This window comes from Nannobrachium achirus (genome assembly GCF_963921795.1).
Source record: "Nannobrachium achirus genome assembly, chromosome: 15".
In the NCBI taxonomy this organism is placed as follows: Eukaryota; Metazoa; Chordata; class Actinopteri; order Myctophiformes; family Myctophidae; genus Nannobrachium; species Nannobrachium achirus.
In genome coordinates this window covers 29,821,663-29,841,983 of record NC_137822.1, presented here as the reverse complement: position 1 = coordinate 29,841,983, position 20,321 = coordinate 29,821,663, and the positions used below count along the sequence as shown (strand labels likewise).

The 20,321-nt window shown below is 43.4% G+C and overlaps 1 protein-coding gene across 1 annotated transcript in view; it reads right to left on the bottom strand.

Moving 5' to 3' along the window:
* The window catches only part of grin3a (glutamate receptor, ionotropic, N-methyl-D-aspartate 3A), a gene marked incomplete at both ends in the record, with an annotated part of 104,371 nt that overhangs the window by 70,383 nt on the left and 13,667 nt on the right, over window positions 1–20,321 (bottom strand). Inside the window, one exon of the mRNA XM_080743535.1 lies at window positions 6,951–7,657. Coding sequence (XP_080599661.1) covers window positions 6,951–7,657 — 707 coding nt within the window. The remainder of the gene's footprint in view (window positions 1–6,950; window positions 7,658–20,321) is intronic.

The window sequence follows — 20,321 nt, the reverse complement described above, 5'->3', positions numbered from 1 at the left end:
TTTTAGTTAAGCACCATGGTGACCTCGAAATCTTTGACATAAGTTGCTCTTTGTACAATCTCTTATGTCTCCTGTGTCTGTAAACCAAAAGAACTGCACACTTAACCTTCGATAGTGATGCCCTTGGCTATATGGCTTGGTGAAGAAACTCTTCCTTAATGATTGTTATATAAATCTCTGTCTGCCTTTATTTGCTATTGATGAACCAATTCAGTAAATGTTATTGTGTGAGATTAATGTTATGAAAGCAGTAAATGATGGTGGGAGGTGACTCCTGAATCGCCACTGTCCATACCCTCCTGTCTAGCATCAGGTTCTTGAGTTCTACAGTATTGCTATAGCTTAACAGTCATGGGACGGTGGAGTGGACATATTACATAAAGAAGGATTACAGTAATATAGCTCAAACAAGACTAGGCAAGCCTAGTTCAGCTGTACTGTAAAGTAGCAAGAGAGAAAGTGAGAGATACATGCTATAGTTGAATTAAATGGAGGCATTATTATGACTTATAAAGTGGTCTGATTAAACTCTGACACCATTGGGAAAACACATGGCAAAGTGGCCACGTTCCTGAGCCATCACTGAGCATCACTGGCTGTGTGGGATCATGAAATGTGGTTTATGGGTTTGACGACTTCCATTTCGAAAAGCATAATACGGAGATGGGGTGTCTGCACATCACAGTTTGTATAGTACACATTAGGGAGTGATTGTCACTCGGGTGTTTCAACAATGTGCTCTCAAACAGTCAGTCAGTAGTGGACCATATCATATGATCAGTGAGTTTTATATCTGCTGTCTTGTATGTCTGAATACATATTACATATTGTACTAATGTGGGACTCGGGTAGTCTTGATTTGGGTTGTTAGCGCACCTACAGACAGTATACTGCAGTACACTTGTCCACAATCAATTCTGGCAGTAAATATTATGTACCAAACCACATTCTGAGTGTTTCTGATTGTCATTACGATGTTTGTAGGTTACAAAAATATCACTGAATGTGGATGAACCCTCATTACAAGCCAAGTAATCTAACAGTCACTGAGTTGTCACTGAGTGAGTGACAGTAATGTAATTATTATCAGCAAGATTTTTCCGCAATCTTTAACAGCTTTGACTTTGAAAACATTATTGCTACTCCCTGACAGCTGTCGTGTTACCTGAACCTACAGTATAGTAGGCTAGAGCAGTGGTTCTCAACCTTTTCAGGCCGTGCCCCCCGCCCCCCTAATAATAATATTTTAACTGGGGACTCCCCCACCCAGACGAGCACGTCAGGGTTCGAGTTGAGCCATTACACAAGAGTTGAGCCATTACATTTTGTATAACTAGCCCTTACCCGTTCAAAGATATGAGCTCCAAAATGATGTGCAGTGTGTGGGTTATGGGATGTGCACTGTGCATACAGTATATGAGGGATGGAAAGTAACTTTAACTGGTGCTTGCATGATAATATGTAGGAGCATCAATGTAAGAAATACCCGTTTCGTTTAATGGCTACCCCCCCCCCCCCCCAGCCCGCCCGCCCACCCGCCCACCCGCCTGCGCACACACCCGCCTGCCTGCACACACACACACACACACACACACACACACACACACACACACACACACACACACACACACACACAGAGAGAGCTGGTTAAACATGTTGCCTCATGCTAGATGCAGAATAGATGTGCCTCATGCTAGATGCAGAATAGATAGTAGATACACCATAAAAATGCTAATATACAGTATATGATTTGTGAAAGTGACAAACGGGCTTCACAGTTATGTTAGGTGTGTTCATATGCTAATGGTGATGCGATTTCAGATCAATTGCTCCAGCCACTGAGGAGAAACGCTGTTTCAGACAGACAGACAGACAGACAGACAGACAGACACTCACTCAGACATTCGCAAAATTATAGTATAGATATGGTTCTATTGTGAAAATAGCAGATCTACATGCTCACGATGCCTTGCATTGTGAGGCGTTGTGAGCATATCGATTTTTTTCACAATTTCTGCCTCTAATATTTGACAATTTGGCCAATGTTTAATTTGTCATTTTAGAGGTATTAAAAAGTCCTTAAATTGTCATCTATACTTGAACTCTATTTTGGTTTGTTTACTGTTGAGTGAGAAAACAATGTTGCACATTAAGTTAATCATATGGGGACCCCCCAAAATGTATTACGACCTGATCAACACAGACCCTTGACAAGCTGAATGCTTGTCAAGTGTAAAAAAAAACCTTTACCCTTTCCAGGAAGTGAAAATCTACACGTTCTAACGTTTTGGAGAAACATTTTACTTTAATTTAAATGTCATTCAATCTATTTTTTTTTTCTATATTTTGTTAAAACGTGGGGGAAAGGTTCTGACAACATAATAATAATAATACAGTGTTTTCTATAACACCAATGTTTGCCACCTCCAATAGGGTTTTAGTCAACCTCAAAGGAAAGTCCCCCGCACCAAAAGTACATGAATTGAGAGTAAAATATATATCCTGGGTGCTCAAACAAGACAAGCTGTTATTAAGCTTTCAACAAATCAATCACTGTAGGATTGGAGCCAATCCCTTGCCCCTTTGAATGGTTTATGGCATTCCACTCCCTCAAACTCACTCCCCGCCCCCCCTCCCATTGTTCTAATATAAAGTATATGTTTGTTTGTGTATGATTTACTCAAGCATAATATTCTTTTATTGACAGACTGTCAGAAATAACGGGAAAGTAGATTTCTGTTGGATAACGTAACACAGGCCTTGTTGTGCATAGTCACAACACAGACAGACATGCTTTTAAATGTCATTACAATGATGCATGAGGGAACAAGTTGTGGAGAGATGTGTGTGTGTGTATGTACGGTATGAGGTGGTATGAGCAACAATAGGCTTAAGCCCGTATCAGAGTGTACGGTGGAGACCTATCCACCGCAAATTTGAGGTGGAAAGCGATCCACCTCAAGTCAGAAAATAAGTGCAGGCCATCATAGTCACGGCCCACGGTGAAGTCCTTTACCCCGTCTAGACCGGTTCAGGTCGACCAATCAGTGAACGGGGTGTAGAGCCTGTCTGTCTGATAGTAAAAACAGAGAGATGTGTTGGGACTCACGGTGGAAAGCTCTCCACCGTGAGGAATGATGTAACGTTGTAGTTTCATGACTCAAAAAGACTCGAAAAGACTACACCGCGGTGCACCGCGGACCCGACTATGATACGGGCTTTAGCCAGCTGGACTCCCTCCTGTCCTTATAGCCCTTATGAATCCAGACACATATTGACTTAAACATTGATCATTTACAGCAGCATCTGGGGGATATCAGTGTACTGGGAGTAAGGGTCACACGCACATACACGCACGCACGCACGCACGCACGCACGCACGCACGCACGCACGCACGCACGCACGCACACACACACACACACACACACACACACACACAGACAGACAGGTTAAATGCCTTTGCTCTAGACAATGTTGACAGGAGCCACTGAGGGTGAAGAGGGGTTACAGCATTTCTAATTAATTTAGTCTCAAGATCAATTAACTTTGTTCTGGGATTTGAATCAGCAGCATTCTTGTAATGAGCTTACTTCTCCAATCCCAGTCTTCTGATGCCAGCGAGGGTGCTCACACGAAACAACTGCCCGTCACCATGCCTATCTATTCCTATTGGGTATTTATTTACTCTAATGTGCTTATGGCTGGTGTTTTTATCCGGGATTACCGGAACAGCCAACAGAAGAATGAGTCGACATCTAAATACATACCTCTAAATGCAATTGGCCCACTTTTAAAGAAGTGCAAAGGACAGCAGTACATTGAGAACAGTGCTTTTTTTTGCATCTCCTACTAAACAGGCCTGAGGCTTGACAGAGAAAATAACATTTCAGGCAGAGAATAATACTGTGTGTGATACACATTCACAACCAACTTTCCTATTCCCCAGCATGCCCCGATATCTTTATCAAGTGCTATTATCTCATACCTAGATGTACTTTCCCATGGCTGCCTGTGGCTGACAACCAATTCCCACAGCATGCATGTGTAACAGTGAAGCACTGTTGGACAATGGACGCAGGAAGATAGACATGATTCTATTGTTTCCGTTTGTGGGTGCTTTGATAGAAAGCACATTAGACTGGTATAACTACATAATGTAATTGTTTTTATGACTTACATATGAATTACACCTCCCTAAACTTAACAGTGTTAGTATTCTGCTCTAGTCACCAAGCTTAACTGTTCAAAGTAAACCTCTTTGGTGCTATATTTTTGATTTGCAAGATCACAGACAGGGCTATTCTAAGATGCCATAAGAATTCATTATACAACCAAGAAAAGTATAATGTCACTAGCTAAATATACATATAAATTATATAATGTGGCCATACAGTATAATTGCGACCGTAGTTCGCAGTTTAGAATGTGAACGGTCACAGCCTGACCGTATCTCTCTCTGTCTATCTGTCTAACACACGCCTGACACTGTGGTTCCCCTGACAAATCACTGTGACATCACAGCTGGGGTCCGCAGCCTGGTTCCCAGCGCAGAGTCATCGCCTTCTTCAGCGGCATACTCCGGAGCCACAGTGATGTGTCAGGGGAGCCACAGAGTCAGGCGTGGTCTATGGGTTTGCCGCTCTGACATCACGCTTTGACATCACTGTGATGTCATGGGAACCACTCTAACAGTATCCCTTTCATGCCCATATATGGAGATCCCTGATGTCATCAATATTAACCCTTTCTATGTGTGTATCGAATAGTTCAACCCACTGATGACTTTACTGTGAATGTTTCTTTTTGTTTTTTTTTCTTCTTTTTTTTTCTATTCACCTTAAATGTTCTGTGGACTGATAGGACAATGACGACAATGGGGGGGAGGGATGGGTTGGGGAGAAAAAAGAAAAAAGAAATGTCTTGATTATACTGTAATGATGTAAACCCAGTTTATTTGACATTGACATGAATAAAGATATTCTTAAAAAAAAAATATTAACCCTTTCCAAGCCACGGGGAGCCCCTTAATGTTAAAACCGTAATATATCGGACATCTGAGCAAGGAGTCTCAGCCGCGCCGTACTTTCCCGGACTTTGTCATTAAAACCGGAATAAATGATTTTGATCCGAAAATCAGCGATCAGTCTAACCTTCCCTAGTCACCGCTCGTCCATCGGTGGCTCGTGGCTGCTCTGACATGAAACAGAAGTGACTCTCATGGCCTTTCCTTCTTCAGCCTTCCTTCCTCCCACCCACTTGTTGTTTAGACGATAGCACTAGCAGAGCTGGAGTGCTAGGTGCTAGGCTATCCAAAGTGGTCACATCGACTGTTCAGTCACTCCTGGACTATATGCATGGATCGTTATGTGCGCGGATCGCGCACGCGAAACGCACGGGGAGATCGATGCTCGGCCAAAACCACCACTCTATCCCAACGGAGATCGAGAAAATCACGGTGAGCTAATGACCTGGGGAAAGAAAAAAAAAAACAACGGTGCGGTCCAAGAAGGAGGGGTGGCGGGCTCATGTTTATAAACATAATATTATGTCTCAGATCACAATACAATAATAGAAATTTCACGGCTAATCTACCAACCACCATTCTATTTTGGCTGGCGAAGTGTTAAGCCCATATCTAACAGGACTTCATATGGGAATGTCCATATATGGAGGAAGACAGCCCATATCTGTGTGGCTGGTTCAGACAGGGATCTCCATGTATGGGCATAAAAGGGATTGTATGTATGATGTCAGATGTGGTAGGATTTTCACAAAACAAATAACTGAGTAAGCATGTTTGGGGTCTCACAGCATATCTCCATATATAGTACATGGATCTCCATTTATGGGTACCAGGGGTCTCCATATATGGGTAACTGTTCCACTATAAATCACTTGCCAGACGGCCAAGCCATGGCGCCTGAGGCGTCTTACTAGTAGTGGAATATATAAATCCACAAAACAGCCACATAAATCCACATAAACAATTCTGCACAAAATGAAACCTCTAAAATCTCCAAAAGCTAAAGATTTCGGTACAAGTGTGTGGTACAAAAGGTCTGGCTTCCTCCTGATCTTTAAGTTCTTCAGTCTATAAAAACTCTCACAGATCAATCAGAGCAACCCTTTATAAGCAGCTTATACTAAACAGAGCATAAACACCTGGCAGAGGGTTCTCTATCAGCCCTCCAGCCTACGCCTTCCAAATAAATGCTTTTCCTGGAGAGGAAGGTACTTCTGGGACGTTTGTTCTGCTGATTCCAGGGCTTTTTGGGGAGAGGATCACAGTAGGAAAGGTCAGACTCTAATTGTAATGCAGTGGTGTGTGATCGGCGCTGATCGCAGTCTCATAGCTCATATCTGCCCGCTGTGTAAAAAAGTGGAACGCAGCAGCTAAGCCAGCTACACACTTCACAGTGCTGCTGCTAAATGCAATTCAACACATTATTCTGCCATCACGTCGCTACAGTCGGGAAGCTGTGTGCATGTGTGCGTGCATGTGAGTGCGACTGCTTTGGGGAGGGTTGATATCACGTTTTGCCTTAGCGTTGCTTCTACCAGCTGTCATATATCAGTTGTGTGTTGCTTGACTGAGACAGAGAAAAAGACAGAAGAGAGAGAGCTAACATCATATCGTCACTGTCCAGCCGAAACCTTGTATCTCCAAGTTTCAAATTTGTAAATTTTTTCGCAAAGTAAATCCCTGCTTCATCATAAAGGCTGTCGCACAAAAGTAGTGAAAACAGAAGATCTACAAGCACACAACGCCTCGCACCGCGAGGCGTTGTGTGCTTGAAGATCTGCTGTTTTCACTAGTTTAAATCATTTTTAAAATGATAAATACAAAACAAATGGTTTTGGACATACAAGGTTTCCACCCAAAAACGACGATATCCAAGCACCTGTACCCATACAATAATTCTGTGAACTTGTTGAAAGAACTTCCTACCTGGCCAGGTATGTCCCTGAGTTGCTTTTGCTCTCCTGTACATCCATACAGTTGGTGGTCCCCGGTATGAGTGCCAGGGCCGGGTTCTCCCGCGCCGCGGTCCCCACCGCCCGCGCCACCAGCTCCAGGGAGTCCTGCACGTAGTGGTCCAGGGTCGGCGAGCCCATGAGGCCGTGCGCCACCAGGCCCAGGGGCAGCCCCTCTGTCCTCAGCTCCACCACGTTCTGGCTGTCGCCGAGCACCCAGTGGTAGTCCGGGAGCGACATCCGCGTGGCCAGCGTCCAGAGGCGCCGCACCTCGCGGATGTCGCAGCCGAACGTGACCACGGCGGTGGTGGTCGAGTCCCGCAGGGCCTCCAGGCTCTTTATGAAGACCTGCTGCTGGTCTGCCTTGGACGAGGCGGGAGAGGACGGAGACGAGGAGGAGGAGGAAGAGGACGAGGAGTAGGGGAAAGAGGCCGATGACGACGACGACACCGACGACAGTGATGTATCCGATGCTGCGGAGGAAACGGCAGTCAGGTTGATCTGGGCGCCCAGGTGAAAGCGAGTGTTGTTCTTGACGAGGAAAAGGAAGTCGGACACGTTCCACTCCTGGCAGAGGAGAACGCTGAGGTCCCACCAGCCATTCATCATCAGCAGGGAGTAGAGGAGACCTGCCGGCGGAGCCTCCACTGTCCGCATGGCCAGCTGGAAATGGAGGGGGTTCTGGCGGGGCGAAAGAGAAAGGTAGTGGACCGTGAGTGAGTGGCGGAGGGGGGAAAGTGGAAAGAAATGGACACAGGGAACGTGAAAAGGACAGGGTTTTTGGGGTACAGACCGTAGAGGAGAGAGGGACGATAAAGAAGGGTGGAGGAGAAATGGAACGGTGGAGACGTGAGAGAATGACAGACAAAAGAAAGGGATTTGAAGGCAGAAGTGAGAGGGGAGAAAGAGAGAGGAATAGGTAGGGAAGGTTAAAGAGGATGAAGAGATGGTAGAGAGGTTTGTGGGTGTGGGTGTGTGTGTGGGTGGGTGGGGCAGGTGAGGTGAATTTGGGAAAATAAATGGATTTAAAAAGAGGATAGCAGGGTAAGGGGGTGGAAGAGAAGAGAAGAGAAGAGAAGAGAAGAGAAGAGAAGAGAAGAGAAGAGAAGAGAAGAGAAGAGAAGAGAAGAGAAGAGAAATATAACAGGTTGGTACAGATGGAAAATGTATGAAAAATAAGAAGAAAGAAAGAAAGAAAGAAAGAAAGAAAGAAAGATTGCTTTAGTGAAGAAGTGAAGAAGAACACACACAGTTCGCTGCATATAATGGATTTCAAACTCCACTGGCTTACCTGCACCCATGAATATCATTATACACATCAAGAACAGTGTTACCTTTATCTGCATGGAAATTGATATCACTTACACACTGTATGGATCGACCGGCCCTTATACAAAACACACTGCCTCTTCAGTTTCAAAAGGTTCTCTCAAACACATTTTTTGCTCTCTCAACAAAAGCTGCGGCCAAACTTGTGATTTATGAAGAATTGATTTCGGTGTCAAGAATGAGTGCTTTGTATTCCCCCCCTCGCCAAACGTATACATTGATGGCAAAAGGTTATTTATGCGAGACAAATGCACAGTAGGCCCCTGCAAGCCCGACGGGACCCGACCAGGGCCCGGCCCGGCCCGCCAAAACGGGCCGGGCTTGGGCTCGTTTCGAAACTCACCAACGGGCCTAGGGCCGGGCCCGGGCTTAGAACCATGCTCGGAACATTTCGCGCTGTGAATTTCACACATGACGTCTCTGTGTGTGCGCTTAGCTAGAATGGAGTGTGGTGGAGTGCTGCCTCCCATAGCCTTCTAGGCTAATAGCCTTCTAGGCTATGGGTTCTATCCGTATCTATAGTAACCACGGCTCTGATTGGTCGTGACATGAGTACATTAGCCAATGGAGAGCCGCAACGAGCCGAGGGCTTGACGGCTTTTCTTTCTTCTCACAGTCACACAAGTCTACTCTGCGACTCTGCGAACACAGCGAGACTAGAACATTAGGAGCACTACTGCAGTTTCACCCATTTCACCGTCATTTCTCAAATAAATCGCCCTGTAATTATTCCCCGACCTCCCGAGTCCCGTATCAGTTACGGGATGCGTGCGACGATACTCTGTATTTTACGAGATGGCCACGGGCGGCAAGCCGACAATAATATCAATATCTAATTGCTGTGAAGATATACAGTAACATAACAAACGGTGGGTGGAGGAAGATTTCTTGCGTTGTGATGTGATGTGTGTGTAATTACTTGCTGTGCTGTTGTGTTGTGTTGTGTTGACTTCTTTCTTTTAATCAGAGCGCGAGACGAGCACAGCTATAGAGGGCTGTACATACATCTCTCAGTCTCCGTCCTCTCCGACCATAGTTTTCGTCGGAAAGTTTCGACTTTCTGACGTGCGTGCAGCTTTCCGAATTCAAATTAGGAGTAATCCTTTTCAGAAGTTGCAAGAGATGTCATTTTGTAGTTGAACTGGACCTTTCCGACGCAAATTTCGGTGGTCTGTGACAGTATGGACTCCCCTTGAGAGTGTAGCTGCAGCAGCGCGCAGCGCACACAAATAATTAATTAATAATAAGGTGACGGGCTTCGGGCCGGGCTCGGGCTTTAAATAGCAGCACCAAACGGGCCACGGGCCGGGCCTGGACTGAAGTCCACGGGCCAGGGCCGGGCCCGGGCCCACATTTTAGGCCCGTGCAGGGGCCTAATGCACAGATCTAATCATATGTTTAGATTTATTTTTGTTGGTACCCTGACAACAAATCTTTTGTTTGTGCTTTACTGAACTGTAGGCAATGTTTACACAATTATTTTCAGCAATACTTGTTTAATGCAGATGATATGACCACCAAAACCATGAAGCAATTATGTTAAATTAATAAGCTGTCAAACTGGATGAGAACTGACAAATTCTGGCGTTGTTATAAGAAAAGGAAATATTAAATATTAAATTGAGGACAGAATAATCACTGCTCTAAATGAATGGTGGAAGCCCAAAGCCACATTTAAAACCATATAAAAGTGATTGTGGGTTTTTGAATCCACTGTGGTGCATCCAGCTTTATCGAGCGTCTACTCAGACATAATTGGCTTGTTTTCAGGGGAGTTAAGCTGGGCAGGGAGGGTGATGATTGTCACTGCACATAATCTTATACGGGCTGAGGCGGCACCTGTCAGCAGGGAGAGTTGGGCGGGAGGAGTCAATTGGTGACAACACAGAAATGTGGGTGGGAAGGAATCTATTGGCATAGCGACTAAATTGGGGAGAAAACTCAGATAATTCAATTTCCTTTCTGCTTTGTGCTGATTTTTGGTGACAACAAGCCACTGTCAACTGGCTATATCTCTGCACTGGATTATCGTGGCCGGGCCCGACACTAGAAGACCTGCAGGCGTATTTTAACGCCACTTGCAGATGGAAATAATGGATGGATAATTTTCTATGAATTTTAAGAGGTATGTGAAAACACAAAGATTTTCTGGCAAGGGCAGAGCAAACAATGTTTTAGCTTAGCCTACATCTGGCAGTAAAATAGTTAATTCCCGATGTTGCATCATGAAGAAGTCATATTCATCATAATAATTAAGTACGTATGTTCATGATTAATAAAGAAGTAATGCATTTGAGCTGATGTTGTGGTTACCTATAGATTTCTCCTACTATCGTTGTCTGCAGTTGCTCTGGCAGGCCGTCCCCTTAGCCAGCATGAGCATCATTTTAATTTGGCCGTGTTATAATAACCACACAATAGGTACCTCTGCAGGGCTCAGAGTCTAAAGAAATTCCCTGTCATTTTTAGTGAGGTTCCTGTTGGTAGGGGCCAGCTCTGATCTTAGCTTTGAAAGGGGCTATACTTGATATACAAAATGTGCACACACAGTCAACCTGGGAATCAGCTACCGGAGATGGGAGTAGGGCTATGTCTCTTTAGAATAGAACATTATCTATTCACTCTCTATCACATGCAGATGTCTTGTCTAGTGATTCTCATCATCAGACCACATACTTTGCATATTAATTAAGCATGCATTTCTTAGACATTTTAATTTCTTATTGATCTTTATGCACCTACAAGTAAAGTGGAGCACAACATCAATATCATGTTTTCGACCTTTGCCACATGTCACTCCCCATCTCTCCCCCCATTTCCTATCAGTCTACTGTCCTATCAAATAATAAAAGCGCCCAAAAGAACAAACCTTAAAAAAAAGAATTATGTCTCTTACTACTTAGTTAAAGATTAAGCCAGCCACTGATGAATGCGATGACAATATCTGGACTCATATACACAAGACTCTCCAACATCACTTGAAATCCCAGCTAGCTGCACAACAGCTTTCACAAAGCCGCTTGGGGACCTTGTGCATTGTGTGAGTCACAGTTTTGGCATGACACTAATGAAGGCCTGGGGCTGAAAAGTTTGTCTGTTCTCTCCCTGAATGACTTAAAATATATATTCCATGAGCGTGTATCTTGTTTTGATGTTCACATTCTTGTCAAACACAACACATCATCACTGTGTGTAGTTGTTTTTTAAGGACAAGACAGAAATCATGGTCTTGGTTGTCCAGATGATCAACAGAAAACAAGACTGGACAGTTTTGTGGTGATAAAAATTGATCTTATGCTATCTTTCTGCAGAACTGATGTTTGAAGTCTGTCAGCAAACACAAAGGCCTACACGTACCAGACTCCAAAAGGTTTTCTGATTGCTACAAAATTGCAGTAAAGGTGATCCCGGATCAGGCATCAAGGTGATGTGACGTGCGTGCCGGGCAATACTTTCAGTGCCTGTGTAGCAATTGTATGCACATGCATTTAAGGGTTTTATACTCACTACACACAGTGGTTCTCAATTTTGTTCATGTCAAGGACCTCTAAATTGACACTTATTAGCTTTTATACAGCTCTAGCGGTAATTCTCAAACATTGTAAAGGACCCCCAATTTGACATGCATTAGGCTACGGAACCCTATTTAATGGAATTTCTATCTCTGAGACCCCCATTTATATTGTAAAATCAATGTGATTTTAACTCTGAGAGTGTACAAATGCAACCAAATGGACCTGTTAGGGTCCATTTGGTTCCATTTGTACACTCTCTGAGTTATAGACCCATAAGGGTCCATTTGGTTCCTAACTATCATTTAGCTGGGGACGTCCTGGAACTCCCTCATGGACCCCTGAAGGTCCCCGGACCCCACTTTGAGAACCAATGCTCTACACAAACGAATGTAGCCCAACTCCTGACACATCCAGCAAAATCATGACACAACTGTAGTGGTTGTCTTCTCTAAAAAAAATAACGGGAGCACACATACAGTAACAACCTTGAGATCAACACCAACAAGTGGCTGGTGGTCAAGTTCTTCCTGCACAAGCTGAGGAAGATCCAGAAGGCCATCCTGGTGCACTTCTCCTCAGCCATCATCTAGAGCAGTGGTTCTCAACCTTTTTAACTGGGGACCCCCCCCACCCTGACGAGCACTAAGAGTTGAGGCATTACATTTTGTATAACACGGTTCTATTGTGAAAATAGCAGATCTACATGCTTGCGAGGCGTTGTGAGAATGTAGATCAGCTATTTCAACAATTTCTGCCTCTAATAATGTGGCCATACAGTACACACAAGACTCTCCAACATCACTTGAAATCGATTGGCCAAATAAACATTGGCCAATGTTTAATTTATCTTTTTAGAGGTATTAAAAAGTCCTTAAATTGTCACTTGTCACCAGATACCCTCTATACACTTACACTTTATGTTGGTTTGTTTACTGTTGAGTGAGGAAAACAATGTTGCACATTTAGTTAATCATCTGGGGACCCTCCCAAAATAATTTGGGGACCCCCCCTGAGGGTTCCGACCCACAGGCTGAGAACCACTGATCTAGAGTGATTCTCAAAGTGGATTCCAGGAACTCCAAGGTTCCATTTGTATATTGTCAGAGTTAAGGGGAGACCTTAAAATGTAAAGGTTTGAGAAACACTGATCTAGAGTCCATCGTCGTGTCGTCCTGATATATACCTCGACTCCTCACTCTACAAGACCAGACTGCAATGTGTAGTCTACTCTGCTGAGAGGATTATTGGTTGTCAGCTACAGTAGCAATAATCAATGGCCTGTACTCCATCAGGGAGAGGGGGGAAAAGAGCTGGAAAGACAGTGACGGACGCCCCCGACCAGGGACGTGCTGGCCATTGGGAAAAGTGGGACAACTCCCGAACTGCCGGTTCATTCCTGGCCGGTCCAGGCGGGCCATTAGGAAAAAAAATTAAATAAAATGTCGGCCTTCGTTCCATTTTGGGGGCTGGGCGGCCAACAAAGTAAATTGTCACTGTCGGGCAGAAAACCTCGTATGTCCAAGTTTAAAATTTGTAATTTTTTTCCCAAAGCAAAGCCCTGCTTCATCATACAATGCCGCCACACAAAAGTAGTGAAAACAGCAGATCTACAAGCACACAACGCCTTGCGATGCGAGGCGTTGTGTGCTTGTAGATCGGCAGTTTTCACTAGTTTAAATCATTTTTTAAATGATAAATACAAAACAAACGGTTTTGGATATACTAGGTTTCCACTGACAACGACGAAATATAGGCCTAACTCATGTAATTGGCCCACTGGCTTATCACTTGTCATGATCTGAAATGGCAAATCTTTGGGTAGCAGCAAGGCTATGAGAGAGATCTCTCTCTATAGCACTCAATGAGGGCCTCTCCAACTCTTTTTCCCGGGCTGAATCAGGGGGCCAGCACGTCCCTGCCCCCGACCCAATGTGAACCAGCTCTTCGTGAATAGGGAGGGACTGTACCGTGTGGGAGAGTATTGTTTTGATAACCAGATCTTCTGTTTTATAAGATTGTATTATTATTATTTTTTTCTTGTGCACATTATGCACTTTTTTTTTTTTTCTTGGCAACTGTAACAATTGAATTTCCCCTTGGAGATCAATACATTTAATCTAATTTAATTAGACAGGCATTTACTAGTCTCATCAAATTCAGTGTTTCCCATTAATTACACATCTTCCTAGACTATGGCAGGCCGCCATAAGTCTAATTTGTCCCGCCACACAGCTTTAAGAACAGCACATATTTTCACACTTCTCATAATTATAGGGCTAGGTGATGTTATAGTTTACAGAAATACAGCGATTTGCATATTGACGTGTCACAACATGGCCACGCGCCCCCGTCAAAGCATGATTCCCCTGGAGAATAAGCTGCAGCAGTTAAAAAAAACCTAATAATAATAAAGGGAAAAAAAGAAAACTAAAAATCAAACAAACAAAAACCTTGAAAACTGTGGGAGTATTTTAGACAGGGACCCAACAATGTGGTGCTCTGTAAAATTCTGAGCTTGGAAATGGCTTATCACAGCCATACACCGTGCTTCCGTCAAGACAGCAGCTAAGAGAGCAGCATAAGTCCTGTTCATTCTTTGTCCCCCACCCAAGCATGATATACTATATTAGCATTTTAAACACGCTGTGTTTCTGTTGTTAGCAGTCACTTAGAGTTCACTTAAGACCCTTCACCGCAGCCGTGTCACAAGTAATTTCCGTAGCCGTTCGTAGCATGCGATGTGCATGCGATGCATGTTCACGGCCGTCGGTCAATCAAACGGATATATTCAAGCAATCTCACCGGGATTGCAACCTCATTCCCAGGCTTTTCTCGTCTCACGAGGAAGAAAAGCCTAGGTAAGGACCTGAGGCAAAATGTACAGGGTGGGACCAGGGGCGTCACACTGGGGGGGGGAAAGTGGGACTGAGTTACTACTGGGCCCAAGGTGGAGGAGCCTTCATTATTTAGCCATTGGAAAATAGCAGATATACAAGCTCACAGCGTGGCACCGAGTGCCGCGCTGCGAGCTTGTAGATCTGCTATTTTTTAAAAGTCGTGAAAATGTTGTGCAAATCTTTGAATATATGTATTTTTTTAAGCGAACATTTGTAACTCAAGTTTTGCTTCTGGGGGGTCCCTGGAACGAAATATTTTGAGATGGGGGTCTGTGGCCAAATACATATCATTTTGGGGGTCCTTCACATGAAAATGTTTGAGCACCACTGACTTAGAAACATAGGTTTTTCAAAAAAACCTTAGAAGGATTTGAAATATTAAAAGACTTGCACACATTTTCACAATATTTCAAAAATAGCAGATCTACAAGCTCGCAGTGCCGCGCTGTGAGCTTGTATATCTGCTATTTTTCAATACTTTAAGCACAAAATGTGAGTGAATCCTTGTGCCCAGGGCCCAGAATTTGGTGCGACACCCCTGGGTGGGACTTTCATTGTAGGCCTAATCTATGTACTTCCCCTGGAAGCAGTCATTATTTGACCAATCACAACTTGCTTTTCATGCCTGGGGAGATCTGCACAGCATCAACTTAATTTCCTTGGACTTCCAATTAGGGACGAAACATGCATCCAGAAGCAGCCGGCGAGTGTACAAAATCATGCAAAATAAGAAGCGGTTCAAGTAATGGCTAGACATTGTGTGTTAAAATAATAGGCGAGTTGTGGTACCGTCTTAAGCTTAGAGGGAGTCACGTGCCAAACAACTCTTTCTCATCTGCATTTACAAACACCTACATTCAATTATTTTAAAGTAAAACAAACTAAAGTGAAAATAAAATCATAATCATAACTGAAAGTGTGCGTGCATGCATGCGTACTACTGTGTGTGTGTGTGTGTGTGTGTGTGTGTGTGTGTGTGTGTGTGTGTGTGTGTGTGTGTGTGTGTGTGTGTGTGTGTGTCTGTGTGTGGACAGCTAATCTTGGATACCGCTGGATTGGCTTGAAACATCACATGCACACTTCCAGTATAGGCCGAGGAAGAACCTCCACCAAAATGTCGTTTTTTATTATCATGAGAGCTAACCCTACTACAATTGTAAATTGTGAAGAAAGACTACAAAGATGTAGGAGAACCGGGGAAGACAGTGTAATAGATGTCCATGAAGTCATGTTTATCAAGTAAATGTCTTAAAATGCAGAGCCTTCAGGGCAGTTGTAAATTAGCTTTGCCTCTTTGCCCAGTATTACTCTACTACAGCCCATCAATCATCAGTGACCACTCTGACTGTTTCTTTCCTCTTTACAGCCAGGGTAGGATCCAAGCAATACGAACGTCGAAACAATGATGGTCAAGCATTGCAGATTTTGTGTACGTTACATTACCCAAAACAATGAATTCACATGATTAATCACATTAACTGATCAATACAATACATCAAGTAAACGTTTTTGCAATCGTAATTTGTTTATATATTTTTTAATCATGTAAAATGTTTATATGTTATTTTATTTTATTTATTTTTGTCTGCTGGGTAAAGATGTCTGTTTGGGTTCAGATAGCTTGTGATGAGCATTTGCCATACTTCTGTACTTCATGACCGTTGTATTATACTGTAAATTCATTGTATAGAATAGACAAACTAAATAATCAAGCAATAATACTTAACTTGTCTGCACTTACAGTTGATAATGTTTATACTGAGGACACCAAGAAGACTAGCGGTTCACAGCTAATGGGGATCCTAATGAACGATAAACTCTATTGATTGATTATAGCCAATGTACGGAACCCAAATACACAAATAGACTTGTGCACATATACACAAACAACTACACAAACATGCAGAGTCATACTTCGCAACTATTTTGTTTTAATTGATTCCACAACTTTTACACAAGCTATGCAAAAAGATCCCTGAGAGTCGTCTATTGGTTAATTTCATTTATCTCATTAATCACTTTCCTCATTACGCATGCAAATTGGACAATCTTTATTCCTCTCCATAATCTGCTGATTGTCAACAGTGGGAAGCATTACCGGTGCAGCAGAAAACAGAAACAACTTCAGGACCAATTAACTCTCAAACACCGGGAACGCGCCTGAGTCGCGTTAGATTTGAACCACTTTAACCATTATTTTATGCTTTAACTATTGAAAAATAGCAGATATACAAGCTCAGTGCCGCGCTGTGAGCTTGTAGATCTGCTATTTTTGAATAATCATGAAAATGTGTTAGGGTTAGGGTTAGTGTTAGTGTCTTTGAATATCTTTGACCCGACTTCTAAATCCTTCCTCTAAATCAGTGGTTCTCAAACTTTTTCACGTCAAGGACCCCCAAAATTAAATGTATTTGGCCGCGGACCCCCATCTCAAAACATGTTGTTCCAAGGACTCCCCACTCCCCAGAGGCAGAGATTTGAGTTAAAAAAAAGTTTGCTTTGAAAAATATATATTGAAACATGTGCATACATTTTCACGATTAAAAATAAAATAGCAGATCTACAAGCTTGCAGCGCAGCACCCGGTGCCGCGCTGTGAGCTTGTATATCTGCTATTTTTCAATAGTTAGGGCATTCAATAATTCTTGGCCTCAGTGGGTTAAATTATATATACCAGATTCATTTCAGATGTTGAATATATCTGTTCTTTGGTGGAAACAAGGCCACATGTATGGCATCACGGTCTGGAAGGCATTTGACTCTCACTACTCTCTCTCAGTGGTGTTAAGCACATTTACTTGAGTATTGTACTTAAAGGAGTAGTTCACCCCCAAAATGACTTTTTTTCTATTGATTAGTCATGCCATGGAGAGTAGAGTTCAATAATATTTTTTGGTTTTTGTCACATTCCTAAGACAAAGATTTGATTCGAGTAAATTTACCCCCATTGATTCCGGATGGTGACCCGTTTCGAAACGGGTCACCATCCGGAATGAATGGGGGTAAATTTATTGTTATCACATTTTTGTCTTAGGAATGCGACAAAAAACATGAGGTATTTGTACTTCTAAATCCCAATACTTTTAATTCTACTCCACTACATCTCGGAGGCAGATATTGTACTTTTACTGCACATTTATTTGAAAACTTTAGTTACTAGTTACTTTGTAGATTTTGATTATTTTTTACAAAAAAAAACATTAACCACTTCAGCCTTATATACAGAACATTTTAGCCATTTGAAAATAGCAGATCTGCTATTTTCAAAATTTCAATTTGTATTTAAACTTGTGAATTGGGACATACTGCATAATGAGTACTTTCTACTTTTGATAAGGGCATTTTTGTACCAATACTTTTGTACTTTTACTCTAGAAATGTTTTATTCAACAACTTTTACTTGTAATATAGAATGTTGCAGTATTGTAACAAATGTGAATACTTTTTCCACCACTGCTTTCTCTGCTCCAGGTTCAGGGATTTACTCATGGCTGCTATCCCGCCGTACTGTGATGATCCAGCTTAAATCTGCAACCGTCTCTTTGTTCAGCTCTCTAAATAACGAGGGGGAAGATATTTCACAATGAGGCAAGACTGCCCTGACTCTGTTCTAGTGTTCTACATCAAGGGTTCCCAAACAACCCCCCAAAGATAATCATATTTGAACTGGGGACCTGCTCAAAAGGATTTGGGGGCGGCGTGGGGACCGCATGACACGACCATATACAACACTGGGGACACTGGACATTCCAGCTGGCTGGAAATAGTAGCCAGCCAGGGACCGGGGACCTGAGGGGGAGGGGGGGCCTGGGTGGTATGAAGGGTTGGCAGATGTACCAAGGGTCTGAAATGGTTTATCACACACACCTCAGGCTGAATTCTTGAAATTTGCAGCTGCCCTATCATCATGCATTATGTGTAGTCGGAAAGAAAAGATATACTTGGTGTGGTGGTGGCTGAATCATTTGGGCTCTTCTTTACTTTGAAAAATAGTAAAGTAAAAAACAGACAGGGATGTACAGTGTCAAGTGTCTGTGAACTAATGATTAGAACATTCTGCAAAAATAAGCCAAAGGTTGGTGAAAATAGTAAATGCACAAGCTCTACAAGAAAGTGAATGTTACACATGCTAATGCAAGAATCTAAACACACACATGCACGCTCGCAGGCGCACACATGCTCGCAGGCGCACACACGCGCGCGCACAGGACACGTGAGTCTCGCCCGCCTCAGCTGTAATCAGCTGTCAGTCAGATCCTTTCCTACTCCTCATTCACTGATCTGCTAATCATTACATCACTCTGTCTAATCCAATCAGAGCTCTCGCTCAGTAATTGAGCCTCCTTTAAATACAGCTTGCATTCACTACAGCTATGCTCGTCTTTCATCCGAAGCTTCGGTTCTGCTGCTGCTTAGCTGCCTCCTCCACCCCAGCCTCCACCTTTTGATCAGTGTCTGGCATAGGCTCAAATACTTGCAATTTTATGTCTGCTGAATCAAGCTAATATCTCAATTCATTGTCTCCACCAGCCGAAGGCAGGGGGAGAGTATGTTTTCGCCCCTGTCCGTGCGTCCGTGCGTCCGTCCGTCCGTGCGTCCGTCCGTCCGTCCGTCCGTCCTCCGAGTTTGTTAACAGCTAATCTCCGGCGCCGTTGGCCCGGTCGCTGCCAAAATGAGCGCACACACTCCTGGATGCCAATTCAGAACCTCTGCCCCACATTTTTCAAATGGCCCTATTCTAGCGCCACCATGAGGCCGATGTTTGCAAAACACATTTCGTACACTACTCCTACAGATTTTCTCCAAAAATCACGCAAATCGGTAGACAGTATCTTTAAAGTCATGTGATCGACACCGATCTGTCTGATTGTCCATATTCCATCCTGATTGGCTGATATTGGCTTTCAAAATTTGTAAGATTGGTCCGTTTTGGACAAAATGCCTCAAATCACAAACGCAGAGTGCAATTAACATGAAATCGCGCACATTTGCAAAAGGCCAAGGAAGAAATTACACTACAAAATGTTCAAATCAGCCTCATGGTGGCGCCATGAAAGGTCTAAGATTGGTGAAGAACACAGGCCACTCTTTTTACATTTGCCTATTATAGCATCACCAAGACGCGTGGCATGGTGGAGACATGTGCTCGGAAGAGCACTTCTTCTAGTTGCTATTGTACTACTATTGTATCCCTATGGGGGGTTTTGCTTAAAGTTCCCTGATTTTGCTTAGCAAGCATCTCCGAACGCGCCTAACTGTATTCCTGACTAAATATGTTTAATTGAAAGGGGGCGGGAGGATAACATCAATTACTGTCCTCTGTAGTATGTCGATACAATACTGTGAAATGTTACACCGTTACATGGTCAGAGTCAGGAAGAAGCTAAAGAAGAGTAACATGCTAGAAATATTTAAATTCAAAGTGGTTACACCGTAAAGTGTGTTAAAGTGTGTGTGTGTGTGTGTGTGTGTGTGTGTGTGTGTGTGTGTGTGCGTGTGCGTGCGTGCGTGCGTGCGTGCGTGCGTGCGTGCGTGCGTGCGTGCGTGCGTGTGTGCGTGCGTGCGTGCGTGTAAACAACAGCATCAGCAGCTTCCCATACCCTG